At 45.5% G+C, this 25,711-nt stretch overlaps 1 protein-coding gene across 7 annotated transcripts in view; it reads left to right on the forward strand.

The window, feature by feature from the left end:
* Window positions 1-25,711, forward strand: part of LOC147015523 (C-myc promoter-binding protein-like) — a 215,415-nt gene that overhangs the window by 44,497 nt on the left and 145,207 nt on the right. For 5 of the 7 annotated variants that reach the window (XR_015050358.1, XM_085850313.1, XM_085850316.1 and 2 more), the window contains 2 exons: window positions 11,398-11,716; window positions 12,473-12,725. Coding sequence is in view for 6 of the 7 variants with exons in the window: in XM_085850313.1 (XP_085706439.1) it covers window positions 11,406-11,716; window positions 12,473-12,725 (564 nt within the window). In the remaining variant the exon portion in view is untranslated. Of the gene's footprint in view, window positions 1-7,994; window positions 8,388-11,397; window positions 11,717-12,472; window positions 12,726-25,711 lie in introns of those variants that run through there. The other 2 variants (XM_085850314.1, XM_085850318.1) reach the window with 2 other exon arrangements.

Raw genomic sequence — 25,711 nt, forward strand, 5'->3', positions numbered from 1 at the left:
TGTTCAGTGTTCTACCTCTTCCACGAGGCTTGACTTTGTATACAACAAAAAGGTATTGTATGCCCCAATACTTTCTCCTCCAATTGCAATCATCAAAAGTGACTTTTTTTAGTTTTAATAGAAATTAACAAATTGCACATCGTCATCTTGAAGGATTTTGATTTGCTCAAAGCTACCTCGTACAATGCCACACATTCAACTTCATCAGATGTACGCGTGTGCACCTGTGCATGCATTTCATTTTTAGATGATCTATTTGTTGATATTGTCCAGCAACTTTTGATTTTGTATGTTCTCCTTGCTCCTGAAGTAACCCAAGTAATATACGACCCATGCGTGTTGTATCCAATGTTGTAATATTTCACAAAGAACATTACACCTGCTATCTAAAGAATCACCTTTGTTTGGTTTGTTGTGGTTGGGCTGAGTTGTGGTTGCCATTTTCCTGGTCTGGCATCCTCTGATTGTGACCTCACTGGAGTTCCGACACTTGTGGAGGAACTGCCCACAATATTATTGACAAAAAGCAGAGTTGAGCAATTGGTTCACTTTGTCTGTCTGTCTCCACAAACTTCAGTTTATGATCGAGGAAAAACTTGATTTCAATTGAATGTTTGAATACGAATCAAAAAATAAGCCTGGAGTTTGCCTTTGGATTCGTCCCGATTGCACATGCACAGAGAGGAGTGAGATAATTGTTTAAGTCTGTCTGCCAGTGAAACAAAATAGAAAATCATTCCAAACAAGAAACTTACTGTTTTAAGGATGTCATAAAGGATGCAAACAACAGGAATAAATAACTAATGTAACGTGGAAAAGATGCTGCATCAACAGTGGTAAACTGCTGAAATTCTTTTTTCTCAATGGCATTTAAAATCTTTATTTTATTTCAATTGACCTGTATACTTGAACACTGTGGAACACAAATTGCCTTTTGGCATTTTCAAAAGCCTTTCGTTTAGCAGTACTTTAACAAAAATATTATGGCATTTTCCGTCATCACGACCAATCAAATTTGCTGCTCACAGACCCCAGGCATGTCCTTGTTTCTCAAGACTGTGTGGGGTAAGGTTTTTCTACAAACTCTCTAATTGATTTTCTTTCAAAATGCACCTACCTCTTTGAAGGATTTTGTTGTGTCCATGGACATAACAAAAGAAAAGATCTTTAGTTTCAAAATTCGATAATTTGAACTATCACAAATGTCAGTTATAGAAAATTGTTTAATCTGGAGGCTTTCATAGTCATATATTCCAAAGCGCTTTCCAATTCAAGTTTGAGATCCGAGATGAAAAAATTCAAATTGAGGAAAGACTTGCAGAGGAAACAGGAAAATATAAAGCTGCCTTTGTTAACTTCCGAAAGCTTCACTTTACTTTTCATAATTCCTTGGGGGTACTTGACCTATTTTCTCCCACATATCAGTATTGCTCTGTTTCTATCTTTGGACTGACACATCTGTGATGTTAATAAAAAAATTGAGATCTAAAGATTCATGAGAAAGATGTGAGATGGATTATGTAGAGGAAGTGTGTTCCACACCTGGATTGGATATTTGGAATCTATCTTGATTTTCAACTATTTTCCGCATTGTATCGTGCGTAACCATGAGAAGTGGTTTGATGAGAGAGCATGTTGGAATATTTGTAGCCAGATAAAAGTTCAGCGAGTCATGCTGGATCATAACCATTTTGGGCTTTATCTTGTACAGCGGGGTAAAAAAAGTCTGAGTCCAGTAGCAATGTTATTAAATTGGATGTGATAAATTTAAATGTTTTAATATTGTAATGGTGATGGGATTCGAACCAGCATCTGAATCCCATGTTGGACCAGGTGGACACGAGATGAAATCTTCCACACAGACGGTCCCCAATTTAATCACGGATAGTCCTTGGGGCTGTTTGTCATCTGCTGGGAAAGCTAAAAAGATCTTTAGTTTTGTTTATGATGCACAGAAACTCAAACGAGCCTGTCACCTGCAATGCGTTCTTCAGTTCGAAAGGATAAGGGCGGAATTTGGACCTCCTCAAGATGGATTTTTGTGCCAACTTAATTTTGTTATTTTAATGATGTAATCAAGAAGAGTAATTGGAAGCTGACTTCATATTTTGATTCTTAGCGATGAGGAAAATCACAAGAATCAACTTCTTTAGAAACGAGGACATGGGTGGGGTCCACGAGTGGTAAATTTGATTGATCAAGATGATGTAAAACGTCATAAGATTCTTCCATGTACTGCTAAATTAAAGGTTTTGAAAGTGCCGAAAAGGCGATGTATATTCTACACTCTACAGTGTTCAAGTATGGTGTATAATTCAATTAAAATAACAAAATATTTTAAAGGTTGCAGAAAAAAAATATTCAGAAGTTTACCGCCATTGATGCAGCGTCTTTTATTTAACACATTACATTAGTTCTTCTCACCTGTTGTTTGTGTCCTTTATGACGTCCTTGGAAACAGTAAGTTTCCTGTTTTACTGCTGGCTGGACAGGCAGAGTAAAATAAATACATAAATAAATCACATCCGTGTCTGAAGGAAGCGAAGCAGTTTGGCATTTTCTTCTCATGATGCTCGTCAGCTGGAACTCTCCCTTGTGTCAGTCACTTCAGCGTCTGCCCCCGCTAAAGAAAAATTTTGACAGACAGACAGATGGACATACGAAATATTTTCTCACTTCTCCCTGCACATCTGCGATCGGGATGAATTCGGAGCCAAAATATACTGTTGGACAACAACATTCGCGGTTCCGCTTTTCACGGATCTTGTGTATTTGCGGTTCATAAAATGTGACCTTCTACATTGGCGGCCCTGCAATTTGTGTATTCGTGGTTTTTCTGACCTGCTTCTACATTCACGGCCCTGTGCTTCATGTAGTAGCGGTTTTTCACGTGATTTTTGATTTTCTCTATGAATCGAGAACCGCCAGGAACCTATCCCCCTTTTTCCCATTGAAACAATGCCCTGACATTTGTGGATTCGACATTTGCGGCATTTTTCAGGAACATATCCCCCGTCCACATGGGGTCTGACAGTACTACAAAACTACAAGTTTGTTTTCCAATTTGTGTTCGAAAAACAACTTTATTTCAATTGAATGTTATATTTTGATCATAAACTGACGTTTGTATACAGAGTCAAAGTTAACTAATTGCTTATCCCTGCTTTACACTTCATGCACGCAGAGTAAATATAATGCAAATATCCAACACACAAATTGTATGAGGGAACTAATATGTGCTTTTGTAGCGTAGGTCAGGTCAGGTATGGGAGCATGCACCAGAGCAGCGCGTTGCTGCGTCCACTTTCCACCGGTACCCCAGGGGCCTCCGTCTGGCCATCCCCCAGGCAGATGCCTGGCCCATCCCCATCTCCTTGAGATGCCGATCAACCTCCTGCAACCACGAGGTACGTGGTCGGCCCATTGGCCTCCTCCACTCACGAGACTCCTCGCTGAGAGAATCTGGTGAGCAGGATCAGCGTCAGGAAAACGAGCCACATGTCCATACAGCTGCAACTGACGCTCACGGACTATGCAGGTAACAAATGTCATTTGAGTCTCTCAGCAACCGCTCGTTGGACACAAAGTCCGACCAGCGATAGCCAAGGCTTCTCCGAAGAGACCTGGTACCAAAGTAATTAAGTCTCCGTCTCAGATCCTTGGTCAGAGTCCAAGTCTCGCATCCATAGAGCAAGACTGGAAGCACCAAGGACCTGAAGACTCGGACCTTCGTCCTCCCAAACAGGTACCGGCAGCACCACACCCCATTATCCAGTGAATCCATGACTCCCCAGGCCCGACCTAGATGTCTATTGACCTCTGACTCACAGCCAGCAGAGACATTAATATCACTGCCAAGGTAAGCGAATCTCCCTACGACCTCAACATCCTCACCAGAAACAGGCACAGACATGACAGCAGCATCCAATATGTCATTGAAAGCCTGGATCTTAGTTTTGACCCAGGAAACCCGTAATCCCAGTGGCTCCGACTCCTCATTCAGCACCTCGGGGGCCCCCAAAAGAATATCTAAAGTCTCCGCAAAGAGGACTGCATCATCTGCGAAATTAAGGTCAGATCTTGACATTCCCAAACGATGCACCGCAGCTTGATCTCTCTGACATCCTCCCTAGAATCCAGTCCATTCAAGTGCTGAAAAGTGTGGGGGCCAGTACACACCCCTGACGAACTCAGTAACAACTGGAAATAAGTCAGAGATGATACCACCACATCTCACAGCACTCTCAATACCAGAGTAGAGTTCAGACATCAGATCGATCAGTTTTGGTGGCACCCCACGAAGACCAAGAATCCTCCAGAGGGCATCCCGATTCACTGAATCAAACGCTTTCCAGAGATCAACATAGGCTGCAAGCAGCCCCTGCCGAAACTCTCGTCTGCGTTCGGTGAGGACTCGAAGAGCAAGGATACGGTCAATCGTTTACCTCTGGTGTAAAGCCTGAATGCTCTGGACGCTGGTGCTCAAGCAGATGGTGGCGAACCCTATCAAGAATTTCCCCCCTCAGCAGCGTCACCCCTCGGTAGTTGTTGCAGTCTTGGCGATCACCCTTCCCTTTCCAGAGAGGGACAACAAGGCCCCTCTTCCAGTCAGTTGGGATGATGCCTGTGTTCCAAGCAGAGCACAGAACTGCATGCAACGACACGAGTGCAGCATTTCCACCAGCCATGAGAAGTTCAGCATGGATGCCACAGATCCCTGGGGCTTTACCTCATTTCAACCGGTTCACCGCAGCCTGTGTTTCCACAAGCGAAGGTGGACCACAGTTGATTGGAGGGTCAGCAACAGGGATTGCAACACCCCTGACGTCCAACCCGACAGCTGGTGGATCAGCCTGGTACAACTGCTCAAAGTAACCAGCCTAGCGGGCCTTCACTTCGGACTCCTCTGTTAAGAGCCTACCACCCTCTGCTCTAACTGCAATACACCGAGGGATGGGCTTGGATGAACGCAATGCGCGAATTGCACTGTAAGCAGGATGAGAATCCCTTGACCACAGGTGATGCTCTACCCCCTCATAGATTCCTCGCACATAGGCTTCCTTGTCCACCCTTAGCACATACAGTTTTATGCCTCAGCTCCATGAACAGCTCAGCTCTGCCATTCAGCCTGGCCCTGTGACTCTGGTCAATGGTAACCAGTGTCCCTTGAGAGACAAATTTCTTCTTTGCCCTGCGGTGAGTTCCAAGACATCCACTGGCAACATCAAGGATAGTGGTCTTGAAGACACTCCACAATTCTTCAGGACCCCCCAAAGCACCCAGACCCCCCAAATTCCACTCAGCTTGTTCGCAAACTCCTCAGCTACCCTCTACCCTCTCAAAAGGAGCTCCTCCGCCCTTTGTAGAAGAAGCATGGATAACACAAGCCATTTTGATGATATATCCGGCGTTTAATCGATATGAGAAATGGGATTGAATGAGACTTACCATTATTATAAGTGAAGAGGAAGTTGGAAGAGTTTTTGTTTTAATGTAAATTGAAACTGGCCCATATATAGTCCCCTTACTCAACTATATCATACTGTTTGCAGATTTGGCTTGATTGGTGGTATCCCCTATTGGACAATTGTTGATTCAGGGATGTGTAGATGCAGGCAGTGACGGACGGACACAGGCACACCGAGACCAAGGTCCTTTTATATTAGAGAAGATAGGTTTGTAGAATGTACATAAATAAAATTACCCCTGTGTGGGGGTGACGGTCATCTCTATAATACCACAAGTTCTCAATGTTCAGTTATGACCGAATACTACTACACAGTTCTACTGCGCAGTTTGGTTAAAGATGACTCGGCATTTTGGCGCGCGCGTAGGAAATTGTATTTTGAAAATAAATGCCGACGTTTACATTTCGGGTTTTGAAACTTTTGCACCTTCGGCGGAAAATGTATAAATATACAAGCATGAGTTCCTGTTACTTGGGTGTAGTGTTCTCGGCTCAGGAAGGATTTTTGGCCAAATTTGAAGTCACGTGACGCGAAAACGAAAGCGAATATCGAAAATCCAGCCTGACCAAATCTAGATATTCTCCCATAGATTCATATGCCGCAATCAAATTCAAGATAACTTAAGAAATGTAGGAGGAGATAGATTTTGAAAATCGTCATTTTGCAACTACATGAAGCAGTTTTCGCAAAATTCAAAGTCACGTGACGTGTACGTATTCAAAGATATCGGTATTCTTTCGAATGGACATGGAAGACAAGGTCAGTTGCTATGCAATGACACCATTCACTAACTTTTACCATGCCCAGTAGAGAATATATAGCAAAGGTAGGGCAGTTTTTGCAAACTTTGAAGTCACGTGACGCGAAAATGAAAGCGAAATTCGAAAATCCGTCCCGACCAAATTTAGATATTGTCCCATACATTCATATGCCACAATCAAATTCAAGATCGTTTGAGAAATGTAGGAGGCGATAGATTTTGAAAATCGTCATTTTCGCATTTTTTGCCAACTTTGAAGTCACGTGACACGAAAATGAAAGTGGATATCGAAAATCCGGCCCGACGAAATTTAGATATTGTCCCATAGATTCATATGCTACAATCAAATTCAACATCGCTTGAGAAATGGCGGAGGAGATAGAATTTGAAAATCGTCATTTTCGCAACTTCAAAGGCCTCGTGACCTTGACCTTGACATTCAGTGACCTTGAAGTCATACCATCGTGTACGTCTCATCGACCTCTATCAGGATCACTAATGACCAGATCTCCCGCTTCAACTTCATTGTGAACGGACGGACGGACGTATCTAAGGACATCGACACCAATATTATTAGGTCATGCTCTAAGAGATGACCTAAAAAGGACACTGTCTTTCCTGTCCTGTCCTTTTCTGTCTGTCTTTTTGTTTCCTATCTCCTCTGTCCACTTCATGCGTTGTCATCAAATTTTGGCAGCATAATCACCAATCTATTGCAATGCTTCTTCCTCTTCATATTCTTCTTCCTCTTCTTCTGTGGCCACAATTATTCCCACGTTCTTGTAGGGTTGGCCGGGAGAAGCTTGGCCCAAGTCCTTCACGAACCTGCCAGCCAGGCCAAACATTTGACTAAGATTAAGGCAGGAATTTGGAATTTGTCCATGATGCCGGCGATACCTCGCCTACTCTTCATGAAGGACACTCTGCGAACTTTAATGTCCATCAACTAATGCCAGAAAAACGAATTCCCGTTTAATGTCCATCGGAGGGACGGCGCACACATTAATGAATCGCTGAGATGACAGTTTATTGCTCGGTTCATATTACGACATCAAGATTCACTTGCAAATCTTATCACCTGTTGGCCCAGGAAATAAAAGTCGACTTTTCTCGATGTTTTCGCCATGTTGGATGATTTTAGGGTATCCGGTGGACTGGGCTTCCTGCGATTCCATCATGGGATTGCTGCTGCTGTTGTTTCGGCCCTTCCAGTCCTATCAAACCCCATCACCCATCCTTGATGGGTATATCTGCTATTTAGTAATATTCTTTTGGAATGAGAAAAATCTTATTAATTACACATTCTTGTTATGAAAAGAATACAAAATAACATTGGTGTGTTCTGGATTATGTGAGTATCTACTGCATCTCCTTATGCTACATTTTTGAACACTCCCATTTTTGATCACCATTTGTTTTAACAATTGTCATTCAGCAACCTATTTGTTTTCAAATTGTTTTGCATGTTCTTGCACAAAGGTCACAAGCTCAATCTGATGTGGGAGAGTGGGAGGCGAGAGGAGGGGATATACAAATGGTATCTAATCCCGAAGAAAGGGAAGAGTTTATTTTGGTTTGTAGATTGAGTAATATCCCCCCCAAAAAAGAAATAATGTCAAAAATTGTAATAACAGGAAGTGATGCCAAATATTTCAACATTCCATAATTTCAAGGGGAACTAAATTTTATTGCCCAGCTCTTTTCTTGTTTTAAGTTTTGTTTTTGTTTTAAAAAATAATTATAATTAATAATTGGCCTTTTTGCAGGGCTGCGGCACACATCACGACGAGAGAAAAATTTGAAGGCGAGAACAAATCCTAGATATATCGCCACTCTGGTTCAAGATATACCTACCTGAATGTCCAGGAATTTGTAATTTGTTCAGGGTGCCAGCGATAACTCGCCAAGTCTTCACAAATGACATTGTGGGATCCTCAGTTTAACATCCACCAACGAAACTAATGCAAGCAGAAGTGAACCCATTTAACATCTGTACGAGGCATTGATACCTTTCCCTGTCTGTGAAACACTGGGATGACAGTTTAGAGCTGGGTTGAGATTCAAACTCAGGCGAGACAGCTCAGAGTGGAGTGTGCGTACCTCAAGGCTATCCTGCCAGTCCTAATTATTTTCCAGGTGTGCAGGGTGTTACACTCTGGGTGAGTGGATTAGATAGATTTGGAGGAAATGATTGCTTTTAATTAATGCTGATTGCTGTCTCCAACCCACTTGTATGAAATGAAAATGAAATGATGTGTGTACCATGTCTTGCAAGTAAAATGTTTTAAATGGTTCCTTCATTATTAATAATGGTAGCAAAGATGAATGTCAGGTTTATAAAGTTGAAAAATTCTGAGATGTTTGTTTCACATCTGTTTTAAACATCCTGTTAGTCCAGACTTTGTGTTTGTCTCTTTTAAATTTTTGGTACCAGTGATGTCACTGCTTGATCTTTCAAGAAGGGTGTGTCTTATTTTCACCTGTATGTTCATTCTAGCTGGCACTCGTGCTGATTCTGTTTATCAGGTCTGTAACTATCTTGGATTAGTTACCCCCCTTATGGGATTCCATTTATCCTCCTATAGAATCGTGGATGTACTTTCATTGCTTTTGCCAAACAATTGTCATAATTAATACAATGATGTGAATAGACCCTGCACAATATAATTTTTGTTGATTAATATAACATAAAGTTCTGAATATTCCAAGGTACTTGATTTTAAAAATAGAAATGTTTTATTTTTATTTTAGGCCTGACAATGAATCTGTGGTATACCTTATCATTGCGTTTGGCTGAGGTTTTTTTTTGTACACATGATTGAGGATCATGAAAGAGTGAGAGCAGAATGGAAGGGAACAAAATGGAAAGGTGGAATTACCAACAGCAGAGTAGAAGTGAGAGTGAGAGTGAGATCAAGGGGAGGGGGAGAAGGACATGTGGGGGTGAACAAAGCTGCACACGAGCTGCAACAGCAGGAAGAGGAAGGAGAAAGTGGGATGAAACAAAAAAGGAACAATAAACACATCAAGAAGAGGAAGAGGAAAGGGAAAGCCGGGATGAACTAGAAAGGGAACAAACCAACCGACAACGAACAAACATAGATAAGGGAGAAAGGGGGAGGGGGTGGGGGGAATCATAACCTGGAAAAGGAATACTTGGCAAAGGGCTCATTTGGGGGAGAAAATATCATTTTTAGTATAGATGAGGGGTGACGTGAGGTAGTGGTCAACAGCTGTCTTGAAGCCCTGGGGGGGGTGGGGTGGAAATGGGACTAAACAGACTGGGGAAGTTGGTTCCACAGGTGAGAACACTGAAGAATAATTGAGTGGAGGTGAACAATGAGCCTGGATTTGGGGAGTTTAACAAGAAAAGGGTTGCTGGTAGACTGTGCATCCTGCAGAAACCTGGGAGGGACAGAGCCAAAGAGGGCACATGCACATGGAGCAAGGAGACCAAAAAGGAAACGGTACAATACAGAGAGGCCACCAACCTGCCTATGATGCAAGAATAACAGGTCTAGCTAGACACTCGGCTTTGTTGTGGGAGATCCCAATGCTTTTGAAGACCTTGCTTTCCATTGCATCAAGAAGGGTAAAATGTGAGGCAGGAGTACCAATCCAAAAGGGAGAGCAGCACTCCAAGCTGTGAAGAAGGCCTTGTAGGTTGTCAGGAGTTCAGATTGGCCAAGGAAGGATATTGCATGATGAAGGATGCGCCCTTTGTGTTGGTGCCGACTGCCTAGGCCGAATGCGCCTTGAGAAGTTGACATCTGGCTTTGGAGGCCACCTTGGAAATGCAGTTTGTCCAAGAAATATCATGACTGATGGTGACATTCATATGTCTGAGTGACTTTACCTCTTCAAGTGGTTTGTTTTGGAAGTGGATGGGTGGGTTTTCCAGACAGTTCTTTCTGAGAGATAGGCTGAGTGTGTGGGATTTGTCTGGGTTGAAAGAGGTATTTCAAGTGTTGGACATATCCTGATTCTATCAAGGTCTGCAACAGGGGAAGACTCTGCTGCCTGCCTTTCTGAAGGATGAGGTATGTCATGGCAGAAGGTGGAGTCATCAGCAAATAGATAAAGAGGATTTTCCAGGAAATCAGAAAAATCATTGATGAATATTACAAGCAAGGCTGGGCCCAAGACACTGCCTTTGGACACACCAGCCTAGATAGAGGAGAGGAGATGAGAGGATCACATTAAGAGCTACATGCTGATTACAGTGGAGTCAGTGATTCATTAGAGTGGAGGAAGTCGGTGATCATACGAAGAGGTGGCCTTGGATGCCATAGCAGAGTTTGGAGATCAAGGCGGGGTGCCACACTGTAAAGAATGCTCGATATTTGTTTGGAGAGACGGCCCTGATATAATGTGAGAGATTGAGGGCTTCCATCCATTGTTGGGAGAATAGAAGCATCATGTCCAGGGTAGAAAGACCAGGTCTGAAACCGAACTGATAACCTGAGGTCCAGCCGTTGGAGAAAAGTTAGGATTTAATGTCAATTGCAAAGAAAGATTCCATGACCTTACTTATAATTTGAAGCAAGCTAATGGGCTTTTAGTTAAGAGGATCCGTTTTTGCACCATGTGTGTAAATTGCATTTATGTTGGCTAACTTCCAGGCAGACGGAAACTGACCCTGAGAGAATGATGGCGTGAGCAGGGCAAGAATAAAAGACTTACAACTGTTCAGAGGCTGAGGTTGTGGAATGTTAAAATTGCTGCACTTGTGAATGTCATTGGCTTTGAGCATTTGCCAACTGTGACATGACACGATGTACTGATTAATAAGGCAAACATTTGGGCTGCCTGGTTTTGATTAATCTCCAGTGATTTTTAACAGAAACCCAGGGCAACTTGCAGTAGTAAACTTGTTTTCTTTTGACAATGAAACGATGTGTTATAAGTTGCCTTCTTTGTTTATAACAAACATAAAATGTCTTGTAGCAGAATATCGATTGTACCTGAGATTAGGGACATTATGACATGCTTATTTTGTATCATTGTTAGAATTAGAGTAACTACAGTGTTCTGGATATGCATTGCTCATTCACTGATGATACACACGACATGCATGCCTCTTGGGAATCATTTTTTGGATTTGATATAACCGCAAATCCTGCCAGTGAGATTCCAGATGTGACCAATGCCTCTCAACCCCACCCATAGGCTGAATCATGGTAGAAGAGCGAGGCCCACGTGTGGCTGACTACTTTGTGGTGGCTGGCTTAACGGATGTGTCCCTTCCACTGGATGAGGATGCCCATTCTGGTGATGGGGGGCAGCGCTCGCCCAAGGCCAAGGCACCGATCACAGACATAGCAGTGATCATAAAATCAAGTGGGGAAGAGGTGCCTGAGGGTTTCACCTGTGTCGAGAGCACACCCACGGGTATATTGGCTGACCTCAACCATGGCAGCATAAAAAGCCCTCAACTCTTCATTTGCTACAGGCGTGGACGCAACAAGCCCCCTCTCATCGATCTTGGGTTAGTACATTAGCTATATCCATCACACCTGAGAAAATGTCCTTTCCTGATGATGTATGTCTGTTTTCCGGTTTAAAAAAGGCCTCCATGCTTGGCAGCATTTCATATAAAGTGCCAAAATGTATAATAATGATCTGTGCGCAACACAGTTGATACTATTTGGATTGCTTAAATCTTTTAAAAAACACTCAAATAAGCTAATAATCATGTTTTGTTTTCTTGTTGCTGCTCACCAAATTTGCACAACTATTAGGCATGTCAGGATAGCTCAGTCATAGTATGCTCACCATTGAGATTTCTAGTCTTTATTAGATCCCTGCCAACAAAACCGCCATGTATATGCTCTGCTGGCAGGAGATAATGTTCCCACTGTATCGCTTGAAAAGAGTAGGCCATTGTGTGCAGGTCATTGGTCAAATTCATTGCTTGTTGATATTGAAGGGAGGTAGATGTGAATATTGATTTGGTTAATAGTAAGATTAGGGTTACTACAGTACATGGAAGAAAAGTAAATTTAGATTTTATAGTAATCTGGGTGCAGAGCAAGCACAGACATGATCATAAAGATTCAAGAAGGTGATGTTTATGGATTGTTTTCAAAACGTGGCCAGATTTGCTCCAAAGTTATGAATGATGCATTTGGATTTTGGGGTTGGTGAGGAGGGGTGAGACTAAGAACCCAATTTGGAATGAAGGTGATCTGCAGTCCCTGCTGAAAATAGGCCAAATACTCTGAACATGCCCGTGTATGTGCAGAGTCCTCTACGAGTGGAAGGATCGACTGCGGCCAGGTTGTGAAGTTGTCGAAACGACTCCATATGGCCGCAGTGCAAATGTAAATAACAGCAGCACAGCAACTCAGCGCATCCTGCTCACATACCGGCGAGCACACGAACTGTCAGCTCAGAATGCACTTGCTGTCACGGACGTGTGCATCATTATTGGAAGCAAGGGGGAGAGTGCACCACACACATTCTGTCGCTTGGAACGCAGCCTCAACTCTGGCATGGTAAGATAACTGCATTGTTATAATACAATCAGGTTTTGCAATAACATGATGAACTCACTGCATAATACGAACAGGCAAATATGCAGCCTTTGTGCACTAGTTCTTCACTGTGTGGGTTGACAAGACCTACCATCAGGGTAGGGGCATGTTTTCTACTGGCTGAGCCATTACTGAGCTATGTATGGAATTTCCTGTTATTTGAGCTGAAAAGTATGTTTTCTGCTCTGGAGGTTAAAAAAATCTTCACTTGGAGCTTAGGCAAAATTTGATTCTGCTTTGAGGAGCTAGGAAAACATGAGAACTTTAAGTACAGTACGAGTACTTCGAAATAAAGTTGCAGAATCTGATGATTGTCTTTTAGTCATGATTTGCACAGCCATCTGAGGCAATGTTTCTCCTGAAGTTTGAAATATAATTTGCCAACTTCCCTTCCCACCACTTCAAGATTGAGGTGTTTCACCTTTGAGGCTTATTATGAGCATGACCCAGCTTGGATAAGATTTGAGCATCACATTCTCGATCTATTATATTTTTCCTTTGTCCTTTGACAGCCCTTTGGGCAACCATTCAATTTACATCACTTCTCACTTGTTTGTTTGTTTGTTCCCCGCCCCCCCCCCCTCTGCAAGAGAGAGACAGAGACAGGCTAAAATCAGCAAGTTAGAGGGTTGGATTCAGAAGGGTTAATTGGGGGGTGGGGGGATGGTTGGGGGGTGGGGTAATAATGATCATGGGTTAGGATGGGGATGACGTGAGGTGGTAGTGCGCTGCCTGTTTAAAACCATTGTCATCACAATCTCAGGTTTCAAAACTCATTTTCTAAGTTATCATTTTTCTGTTTTTAATTTGTTAGTCTTTTATTTGACAAGGGCTTTCAGGCACTTTTGCTTTGGTATATGCTGCAGTGGTATTCGGTAAATCGGTGTGGATGGACGACGCGGCCAGGAATTATCCATTAGATCCGCCTGTCTACCTAGCACCAAACCAAACTCGCTTGCACTTGCTTTCCAGCAACCAGCTTGTTCCGCAGACACCAGCTCGTTCTCCTGACACCAATTCGCTCTCGCAGGTTACCAGATGCGTCCCATTCTGAACTCTGGTATGGGCTTTTATAGTCCCATTCTGCTCTTCACCACATCTGGATGTCGCTTGATCCGCTTGCTTGCCCATTGGACCGCCATATCTCCCAGCAACACCCTCTCTGGCTCCTCAAAGCTTGGCTGTGTGGCTGGTGACAAAGTGTGGAATTGTATCTCATGGTTGTCGTCGCTTTCCATGCAGCCGCCTTTGGTCCATCCTCGATGTGATGTGCTCCTCCACGGAGCATTTCTTCACCCCCCCCCCTCCCCGACGTTGCTGTTGGGGTCAGTGAGGATTCTTCAGCCCTTCCTTCATTGTCTGAATCGCCGTGTTCGATCAATCCTTCCTTGGAATGCAGATTGTTAGAATTGGTGATCCTCCTCCAAAAATTACATTGCAGTGCAGCTGTGAGAAACAGATGCAGCTCTGCTAACAAGATGTTATCAAATTTGAACATCTGCATAATTTGCTTTCTTAGGACTCAGTAATTTGAAGCACATCATCATACGCATTAGATTGTCTTCTAAGTTGATAGGTTGGGATTTAGAACAGAGATATTCTCTGACCTTTTCAACTGTGAATTTTAACGCTTCAAAATCTTTGGGTGGAATAGACGTCAGGCCGGGTATTGTGCGAAGGGATACTGAAGCCACGGCAGCTTGGAAGCCAAATCAGGACATCTTGATTATAAATTGTGTTTAGAATGTACATCTTGTCTAAACCGCATGGCATGTCAGCTGTCTTGCTCTTGGAGAGTTTTTGGTTAGGCTGTAGCTTTTCTACATTGCTTAGGTTTCATCCACAACTTGCCCTGTGATGGGAGGCCTTGCCCTTGCATACGTTTGTGCTTTTGGGATGGGTCATCTGTCGACTTCTTTTTGCAAACATGGGCTATTTCCCACAAGCGCAGAACTCCAACTGAGATGTCATGGTAACTGACTTGCTGACCTTTGAAAACACAGTTGGTTTGACAAACCACAAACCCAGACATCTTCTTATGGAAACCATGAATCTTTCCACAGTTTAATTTTTTTTGTTGTTGCTGCTATTTATTTTGGAAAGCTGTACATTGTAAATGCTGTTTGTGTAGATGCTTGAATGTAGGTTCACATGAGATGGTTCGTAGAATGTGAAGCATTGACAAAATGTTATGAAAACAAAAACTTGGCAAAAATTCTCTCCAAAAAGAAAAGCTCTCTGTTATCTTATTTGCTATAAATGAAACATTTAGGAAAATATGTTGCCAAAACCTTTCAATTCATTATGTTGTCATGTGCGAGTGTACATACGTATCTGACTGGTGATTGATAAGGTCTGACTTTAATGAGCAAAATTATGTTGAGAGAATGTTAAATAAACCTCGTCAACACACCTCAACGGTTTACCTCCAAATGTCCCTGTTGTCACATAACTACTGGTTTGAACAGAAGTTGCTGGATTATGATTCATTGTAATCTTCATTGTTGATCCTTGTGCATTAGGTATTACTTGGTGTGCCTACCCGTCGCTTTGCTGCTGGGTTTAATCAAACGACATGTTGTACTTCACAAACACATTGCATGTCTATGTGTGGATTTTAATGCGTATGTAAAATGAAGTGAAATGTGTGGAAAAATGGATCTTTCATAACATGTAGTTGATGCTGCTGCTGTTAAAGTTGTCGTGGCTATGGTTGTTGTTGTTTGTGTACTCCTTCCATGTACTTTTATGCATGTTCTATTGTTTTGAGAAGTATTACTATATATATAATTTTGTGTACTCCTTCGGTGTCCTTCTAAAGGGTTCCTGCTGTCGTAGAGTAGTAAATGTTACCGTTGGAACCGCTGCATTGTTTCCATGCTGCTTCTTCTTCTTCAATTCCAATAAGACTGACTCTTGAAACAGGCATATTTATGATTAAATGGACACATAGTTGTTCCAAATCAATTGAGTTATTCGTTTTCCAACTGTACTATTTTTATTATGCCACGACAGCAGGGAACCGCTACATTAAAGCTTGATCGAGGTCCTGCTGCTTCTACGTGTGATGGATGGACACACAAATGGGCACTTCTCCTTTTGTTCCAGATTAAAAACAGAATTATCAATGACATCACTCTTACTTTGGAGATAAAAAATACTGTGCATAAAACAGAATATTGCAATGTTCTTTTTCTCAATCATCAAAGTTCCTTACCCTTTACAGAGTAGCAAGTTGCTTGTCAGAAGTCATGAACGTTTAGGTCAGAAAAAGGCATTTGTAATTTGTTGAGGGTGCTGGTGAGAGCTCGCCCACTCTTCATGAAGGACACTGTGGGATCTTTAACATCCACCCACTAATTAAGCATGAAGGACATTGTGGCAGATTAGACACCCAGTTTAACATCCATCCGGGGGACGACACACATTGATGAATCACCTTGCCTGTGAAACACAACGAGGATGACAGTTTATTGCTGGGCCAAGATTCAAACCTAGGATAGACAGCTTAGAGGCAATCCTGCCAGCCCTGGTGGAATATTTAACCTCGACAAGTGAATGCGAGCAAACGGCACAGACAGCTTTGTCTCCCAGAAGAACATTGTACTCTTTGACATGCTAGCGACCTTTCTGTGCTGCACCTGGATTGTAGTGAGTAGTTAAAATTTTCTTTTTCTTGCATTAATCTTCGACTCATTGGAGCTCATACATGACTCGCATGCTGGACAAAGACAATGGTAAACGTCAATTTGCTTTTGATGTGAATTACAAGGACGTCGGTCGATAATAGACAAATGCACATGGTATCAGGGATTTCAATCCTGGTTTTCCTGCATCGACCATGAGCTGTGGACAGGCCAATGGAATTTGACTCCTGCTCAAGCTGTAGCTTGCATTTGAACTGTCTAATTTGCATTTCATTTCAAACTCTTGTGGAATTCGATGACAGCAGCAGTTGATCTCCCACCTTCAATAAAGGAAGTGAAGTTTGTCCTTTATTTTACTACATTATCCTGTTTGGTAATATTTGCAAGTTTAGATTTTGTTTTATTACAATTTGTTTTGCAAGTATCTTGTTGTGCATGTTCAAATGAAGTGATAAACAACATTAGAAAATATAAGAAAAGAGAACCCCCCCCCCCAAGACAAGACATTGATTTGTTCAAAATTTTATTTTTCACTTCTGCCACCGAAGGTCGACTCAGGTTATGTTTTCATCTCTGCTTGTCTCTGTCCATCTGTCTGCGAGCAAAATATATCAAAAGGTTATGGATGGATTTGGACAGGTTGGGTGTGTGATAAGGACGAATTGATTCAATTTTGGTGAAGATCTACTTCCGGATGTGGATATGAGAATTTTATTTTAAAAAATATATTTTTTTTTTTACAGTGATACTTTTTTTTTAACCTAAAAACGATATATAACATGGTATTTCAAAAAGTTATGGACAGATTGACAAAATTTGTGTAATGGGTGGATGTAGTGCTTGCACCCAGGAAGGTAATGAAAGATAATTTGGCATCATCTGCTAGGTTTTAATATTGCAAGCTGTGTGTTTCACCAGGGAAATGACAGTTAATAATTGGTGATATTCATGAAGTATTGCAAGGCTTCCAAAGGGCAGTAATCAAATCAGTGGTCAAAAAAATAATTAAGGTCAGCGTTACATGTTTTCAGGACACTATCATCATCAATGATGCCAAACTCTGAAAATTCTGTGACACACTTTAGAACTCACCACTGTCGGAGGAAAGGCTCTTTGTGGTGTTTTGAATCGACTGACCTACTTATAACGTTCATCAAGCATGATTGTTGTTTTGGTATGCACACTGCTGTGCAAAAGTCTGAGACGTTTTGCCTTTTTTATTCTGATGCATGAGGAAACTAAAACGTTGTGTTGAATGCAAATACACCTTCATAAGTAAGAAAATCTCATGACAATAACCAAATTTATACACAACTAGCACATTACCCATAGGGTGATTGTGTCACCCTTATAGTAACACACACACACACACACACACACACACACACACACACACACACACACACACACACACACACACATACACATACACATACACATACACATACACATACACATACACATACACAGACACATACACATACACATACACATACACATACACATACACATAGACATAGACATAGACATAGACATACACACACACCTGTGGCCAGTTACATTTTGACTCTGAGTAAACTTTCACATGCACTTCTGACATGTGAAAAATATCACCACCACTTATTCCTTTTCCCTTGATATTCATCATAGAATGAGGCACATGTATTGATTAACATGCATTACATATTGATCAGAGCAACAAATATTGATGATTTTACATGTATGCAATAAGACAATCGGTCAAACACTCACACCCTACTTTAAAGGAGTTATTACATTTACAGGCAACAATATTTCGTTAGCCCTACTTTATTGGAGTTACTACATTTACAAGCAACAATATTTAGTTATTTCAGTGCTGTTTTGAGGCCAGAAAAATATGCTGTTGATCTCACTTCTGAAATGTGGTTGGTGGATCAAAGCAGAACAATTCATACGAAAAAATAGCAAATATGGCTTTTGGAGATGTACAGCACAATATTAGACATCCGAGTACAGCACTGCACTGTAATACACACAGGAATTGGTCTCTTTTTAGGTCATCTCATCTCAATCTCAGAGAGATGACCTTATAAAATTGGTCATGAGTACGTCTATCCGTCTGATCGTCTTAACTTTTTACTAATTTTGCTACTCCTCCCTTATCACCCTGCCGATTGTACTGAAACTTGACATGATTATAAGACAGTAGCCCACACAATCGTTTGCACTTAGATTTTTTTTTGACTTCTGATTCAAGGGGGCTCCCAGGGTGAGTGGGGTACCCTATGAAACTTGGGATCCCTACTCATCCCTTAATTACCAACCGATTGCTCTTTAACCTGATACAGCCTTTCTCCTCGATGGTTCACAAGATCACTTGGTCTTAAATTTTTCGATTTTGGATCGGGGAGGAGGGGGGGGGGGATGTTGCTCCTTGGGGGTTCCCACAAGTTTTGCCCTGTAACTTTCGGTTCTAGGAGATCGAGTCAGCATTGGTTCAAATCTCGGTTAGAACTTTCTTTTCTTTTTCGAATTTGGGCCTGTGGGCCCCCAAATCTTCGGAGAGGATCTTCTTACTTCACTCTATTTGTGAACGGATTTGATCGAAACTCGGTATTTTCATACTGTCTGTCTGTCCATTGTAAAATTTCAATTTCCATAACTGTTAAATTGATTCCAGTCTAACGTCCGTGACATTTCCCAGATTTTTGGATTCAGCAGAGGGATGAACTACAACCCAAAGAGAAGACTGTCAGTCCACTCGGAACTATTTATTTACGTTTGGCATGACGAAGTACGCCTGTGAATCTTCACTATTTTACAAACTACATCTACCTCACTTTGCTGTAAATGTGCACATGCTACAAACGCATTTTACCTTATTGGAGGTTTTAGAGGCTATCAATATTAAGTTTTTCTTTAGCCCTGGACTGAAGCCAAACATACTGTTGCGGATTCGCGCCCGCCGGCGTGCTGACGGCCACGTAACTCGAATCGCGGCACGTCGCCCACCGAACGGACAATCCAGTCGTGACCCTCTCGGACTAACGCCGGGAACCAGTCACGGGTGGACCTTTCGGTCTCACCGCGATCGAGCCAATCAGCCCCCGCGTGGGATAGGGTTGCTCGCCGAATTCGACCTACCTAAGTACCCACGCGGAGGGTAGACCGGGCGATCGCACCTCGCCGCAGGTCGACTTCGGACACGGGCCACTTAAGCGACCCGTTCCGTACTATCAGAATAACCGAGCGGTGTTATCGTCGACCTCGACGGTTCGATTAATTATCGGGCGTATTCAGCCCACTACCAACCCTTTACGTGAAGCAAGATGGGGATTCAATAGAGGAAAAGACGAAGCGAAGCGGGAGAACAGTTCAATAATAAAGCACATTTATTCGCGGCACACGGGAAGCACACATATTCAATTCCACCAAAAGCACACAGAAAAGAAAAACACAATTCAATTTACACAAAAAGCAAATATAAAAGCGAAGACACAATGCAGAGCTAATACCGACTACCGAGCACACGGCAACACTTATACAATTCTACTTCACAGACGGCGCCGACAACACATACCCAAAACCAAGGAAAAGAAATACCCTCAAGGATGAGGCGGCCTGAGGCCGAGACCGGGTCGCGCCTACCCGTCTGGTGATGAGACGCGGAGCGGCGATGGCGCCTCAACTCCGCGGGCCTCGCGGACAGTGTCTGGCAGGGGGTGGGAAAGGGGCCCCCTTGGTCGCACTATCTCAGCGCGGGGGGAAACAGGAGGGGGTTGCTGATGCTCGGGGTATAGAGGATCTTTATTATGTGCGACGAGCGTCTCCACCTCGGCCAGGTCGCGCTGTCGGCCTCCCTCGGGTGCAGCTTCCTGCACGACGCGAGCACCCCCTCGTCTGGTGTCGCCGCCTTTCCACAGCTCCGTCCCCTCCGTTCCGCACACGACGAGCAGCTCCACCGCCCGCGAAGTCTTGACCCTCTGCTTCCGACTCTCCTACTCTCCGCCTCTCCGCCTCTGGACTCTCCGACTCTGGACTCTTCTTTGGACTCTCCTCTTCTCTCTGACTGACGAACACGGTCCTTTTATCCCCCCGTAGCTTCGCCTTTGACCCCCTCCCTTTGACCTTTCACCTCGCTCCCCATTGGCCCGAGAAAAAGTGGGCGTGAAGGCTTTTTGATCCACAAATTTGCATATATCGATCGTCCTGGAGGTGGGGCCAAATCGCCCCTCGCTCACCGATTGGACGGCAAAAAGTGGGCGTGTGTCGTTTTTGATCCGTTTTTGAAGCACAAAATCCGTGATTTTGTACACGCTGTTCGACGCGCGCCCTGCACGAGTCCAACACCGGTACCCACAGCGGGGCAAGAACGGTGGCGATGCTACGGTTGCGAGGTGTGACGTGAAGGTCGTTGTGGTTGGTGGTTGATGTTGTGGTTGTGGTGGTAATCGTGGCGGTTGGTCCAAAATAAAGATAGTAAAAGAAAAACGGCTATCCTGAAGAGTCGCAGCACGCATAAATGACATGTATTCCCACTAGACAACGGGTTTGGGCCTAACTACACATGTACTTACCGAGATACCTCACCTAAGGGACCTGAATGGTGGTTTGCGAATTTGGTAACCACAACACTACCCCCTCCCCTTTTTACAGACTCGTCCCGAGTCGTCAAATTTTCGTGTGCCATCATGTGTAGTTTTCCCCTAGTACATTTTACCTACGGATCCCTGAGTGCGACATTCATGGTATTCGTGTCCCCAAAATAAATAACCTGAGGGCTGCGTAACTACCTAAACAAACTCACTCACACGGACGACTTAAATAAAATTGCCGGCGCTAAGACAAACATGCCGGGGGGCGCACTCATATTTACAGTACATCTTAACCTTAACTTACAAATTTTACACTAAACCATGGCCCAGGATCATTGAACTCTGCAAAAAGAAAGCAGTTAGCAGGGAGCCAGGCTGCCCGCATGCAGTCTCTGGCTCAAACAATGCAGGCGACAGGGAACGTGGCTGGCTGCTCACACGCAGTCCAAGGCCTTCCCTTTTGAACTGAACGCAGTGAACCACAACGGTGCATGGGCTGCACAACGCAGTCTCCGTGCCAGCTCAAGTGGCACACGCAATGAGCACAACGAATGGATGCATGAACACAAACACGGTGCATGGGCCGCCACTGCAGGCGCGTGTTGTAGCTGCCAACGGGGCAGTTCTCGCAGCTTGCAAACTGTTGCTTTTACGATCCTGGCGCACATGGCAATGAACAGGGGGGGGGGGGCAAAGCAAAATTGAACGGGGCTGGTGAACATGGGCAGTAGGCATGGCATGGCAAAGGCAGCAGGCAAACACAGCCCGCAGAAGAAGGCCGCTGCAGGCAAACACAGCCCACAGAACCAGGCCGTTGCAGGCAAACACAGCCGGCAGATGAACTGGCCGGCACAGGCCTTGAAGAAAAACAGCCAGCAGATGAACTGGCCGGCACAGGCCTTGCAGCACAGCAGCTGCAGACGATCCAGCCGGCACAGGCCTTGCAGCACAGCAGCTGCAGACGAAGTTGGCCGGCCTCCGCCTTGAAGCAAAACACGGCCAGCTGATGAAGTTGGCCAGCTCTTGCCGTTCAGTGGAGGTTGGTGGAGGGAGTGCGGTGGTGCTGGCCACTTGGAGGGTGGGCTCGGACCTACCTACCTGTCTCCCTCCCAACCTATCGCCTTTGCCTGTCACTGTACATACCCACTCCCTTAATTTGTCCAAACCCCAATTTAGCCCCAACTTATTTATTTATTTATTTATTTTTACTTCCCCACTATAAATCGTCCCCTAACCCCCTTTATCGTCCTTGTTCGGCTAACCTATCCTGTCACCTAGCCTACTCCCAACCCCTACGTTCCCTTCCCGGAGGGGAATAAGGGAGAGCTAACGTCCTGTGTCGAGGCCCAACGAAGCCTCAGAATGGCCTCCCCAGAGTTCAGCGATCTAACCCAAAGTGGGTCCAGCGGCCCACAACGAGAGCGAGGGGATGGATGGTGCGGAGGGGTACATCTCCTAATCTACCCTAACCATTTAACTGTTAAACTACCCCGGGGCTTTCAACAAGCGCCTCTCGCTTAAACTATTGGTTCTAACAACCCAGATTCCCGTCGCCTGTGTTGGTGTCCTCACAATTTCGGGCCTCGCCCCCCAATTTTCTCTCCGTGCCCTCACACGGTCTCCTGGCTGGGACACGTTGCTCCCTTTGGCAGGCACGACCCTCTGCCGAATCTCCCGCTATGGCACCCCCGGGCACTACACTGCCTCCGAGCCTACCAGCTCCCTAACACCGGGGAGTGCCCCCCATGGCACCTCCCCTGAAACGCACACGTGGCAGGCTGGCTTCCCGGGCCCCTTTCCGAGGGTCACCCATGCCCACAACACTGCCCACGCGGCTAATGGCGCCCCGGGCCCCCGCACCAAGCAGGCGCACCCGTGCCCACTACTCTATCCCGGCCCCCCATGGGCCCATGGCCTACCGCGGCCGACTAGCCTGGTGCCCGGGGTACCCACTCAGCGATACTCACCTTTCGCAGCCACGCTCCCAAGCCCGTCAACAGGGCTCCTGCACCCCTCCAAATGGGTCTCGAGCCTACTTTCCCACCAACAACAAAACGACCTCCATTTTTCAATTTGACTAACCCAGCTAACTCACTTTACTCTGACCCCGGGGTCCCTTGGGCGGGAGTCACTCCTCCCCCCAATCACTCATCGCACCATGCATTCCCCATTCGCTCCACTCACACAGACCCGCTGGCCTCACTCACTCAACATGTACTCACCTCACAACTCTTCAACACTTCAACACACACACCGCTGAACTCTGCCATCCTTCTAACTACATCCCCTAACTAACTCGTGCTCCCACGTCGTCCCTTATACTATAGCACGTTCCTTTTAACACTACGTAGCTAAGCTACGTCCCCACTACACATTCACTGTCTGTCACCGTCTCCAAATAAATCATTTTATTTCCCAACCTAAATCTCGCTACAATCCCTCTAACTAATCCATTCCACGGACTCCATGAGGACTTACCCCTGCCCCATGAAGTCGGTCTAACTAAGCTAACCCTTCCCCCTAACTAGTTTCCATCCTGTGCCCAGGTAAGGGGGTCTTTCACCCCTTGCCCAGGAATCCTGTGCACCCGAAAGTGAGGCTTGCTTTTTCTTTTTTTTTTTCTTTTTTCATGCGCAGCACCTGCGCGGCAACTCAGAGCTCGCGCACTTTACACCTGCCCGTGACGTCATGCAGCTGCACGTGTTCCTCGTCCCTCCTTGGACGGTACCATCCGGCAGAGATACCCCTCCTGCCGGATTCCAACCACACGTGCAGCCATGACGTCACCGTGCGCATAAAAAAAAACACAAGCCCCACGTCTCGAGGGGTTCCCCACGCGAACACATGTGCTTTGCCCGTTGGAGCTTAACACACACGATCGCGTGGAGAACCCGTCCGGTCCAAATCCGTTTACCTGCCTAAACTTTGTCCGTCCGCGGGATCGGCAAATCCACCGCGTGCGTTTCCGGACCGGGACTTCACTCTCGCAAGCGAGCACGTGGCGGTCTCGTGCGTTGCACAGCACGAACCGCGTGCTCACTGCTGGGTGTACCCGGCACGGTCCCCGAAACAACTACAGCCGCTACTCGGCTTTCGTTTCTCCCATGTCGCCGTCTCCGTCTCCATTCGACCCACGCACACCTGCGTGTTACGACGCACACAGTCCACTCCATCACATTCACACCGGGAGACGCGGCTGCGTGCTCCCGCATGCCAACCGACATCTCCCTCACATACCGCTCTCTCACACACACGGTCTCCCTTGCATACGGCCGTTCACTCACGCGTGCCTCACTACGAACACAAACCATACTACTCACACGTGGTGCTCCATTCACTCGCGCGGGGGCACTCACCCGCGGTGCCTCACCCACACACGCGAGGGCACTCAACCGCTGTGCCTCATCCACACACCGTTCCTCACTCATACACGCGGGGGCACTCACCCGCGGTACCTCACTCATACACACGGCGACACACACACGCGGTCTCTTCCACACACGGTGCCTCACCCACACACGCGGGGGCACTAACCCGCGGTGCCTCACTCACTCTCCGTGCCTCACTCACACACGGCGTGCTGGGAAGCACGTACTCCGGCACCATCGCCACCACACCACTCACACACGGGGTCGCTTCCACACACGGGGACGCACTCACACCTTGCACCACACACACAGGGACAACCACACTGGGGATTCGTGTCCCCACAAGGGTCTCCGGGGCCTCTATACCCCCCAAGCTCTCAGTGCACCTGTCCACAGCACTCCTCCCCTCAACCTCGCAAAGCACGACCGAACTCAGCTGGTCGTGACTCGCCTCAAGGGGGCATACTCCCTCCCCTCGTTCCTGGAGGAGGCCATCCAGGTGCTCGCACTGGGTCTCTACCCAGTCCGCCAGCTCACCCCCATTATCCTCCACTACCTCCGTGTGTGTGTGTGCATCACTTACCTTGTCTTCATCGTGTTGTCTCTCCTCTATCGTCCCCTTCCCGGCTTCCGTCACTGCCAACTCTTCACCCTTTACCTCCCTTGTCTCCACTATTATTTCCGTTGTCGTCACCTCGTATCTCGTCTCACACGTTTTGGTCTCCCCATTTTATTTTTTCCTTTTGGTCACCGTCGATTCCTCTGTCACGACCCTCGCCCAACACGCCCCCCGAATTATTTTTTTACCCGCCTCCACCGCGGGCCTGTCAGCCGTTGCACCCCCTTCCAGCTCGTTTGCTCCCACACGTGGAGTCGCCATTCCCAGCTCCCTGGTCACGGCCTTCATGCCCGCCTGCAGGCATCGGCCCATGTTCTGCGTCTCACCCCTTAGTTCTTTCATTTCTTTTTTCATTTGCTGTGTATTCGCATCCATCGTCGTTTTCACTTCATTTGTATTTGTATCCATCCTCGTTTTTACTTCGTCCATTTGCTTGTTCATGTTCGCAATCATCTTCGCTGTCGTTTCCGCATACATTTTTGCCAGCATGGTGAATAGCTGGGTCATGTCGGGTGCGCTTGGGTGAGCCGTTTCGGCAGGGGTCGGGGAAGGGTTTTGGTGGAGAGGGGGGGGGAGGTGTCATACACTGCGGCCGCTGCCGCACCCATTTCGGGCTCTGGGTTCAGTTGGGCGAGTCCGTGTTCCTGCACAATCAACATTTCCTGCTCGGGGATTCCATCCTGGACCATGGATTCTACACATTCTACATCCATTTCTAATACCCCCGGCTCCCGCT

The sequence above is a fragment of the Eptatretus burgeri genome, chromosome 12, assembly GCF_056783735.1.
Source record: "Eptatretus burgeri isolate ZD-2024b chromosome 12, Ebu_testis_v1, whole genome shotgun sequence".
In the NCBI taxonomy this organism is placed as follows: Eukaryota; Metazoa; Chordata; class Myxini; order Myxiniformes; family Myxinidae; genus Eptatretus; species Eptatretus burgeri.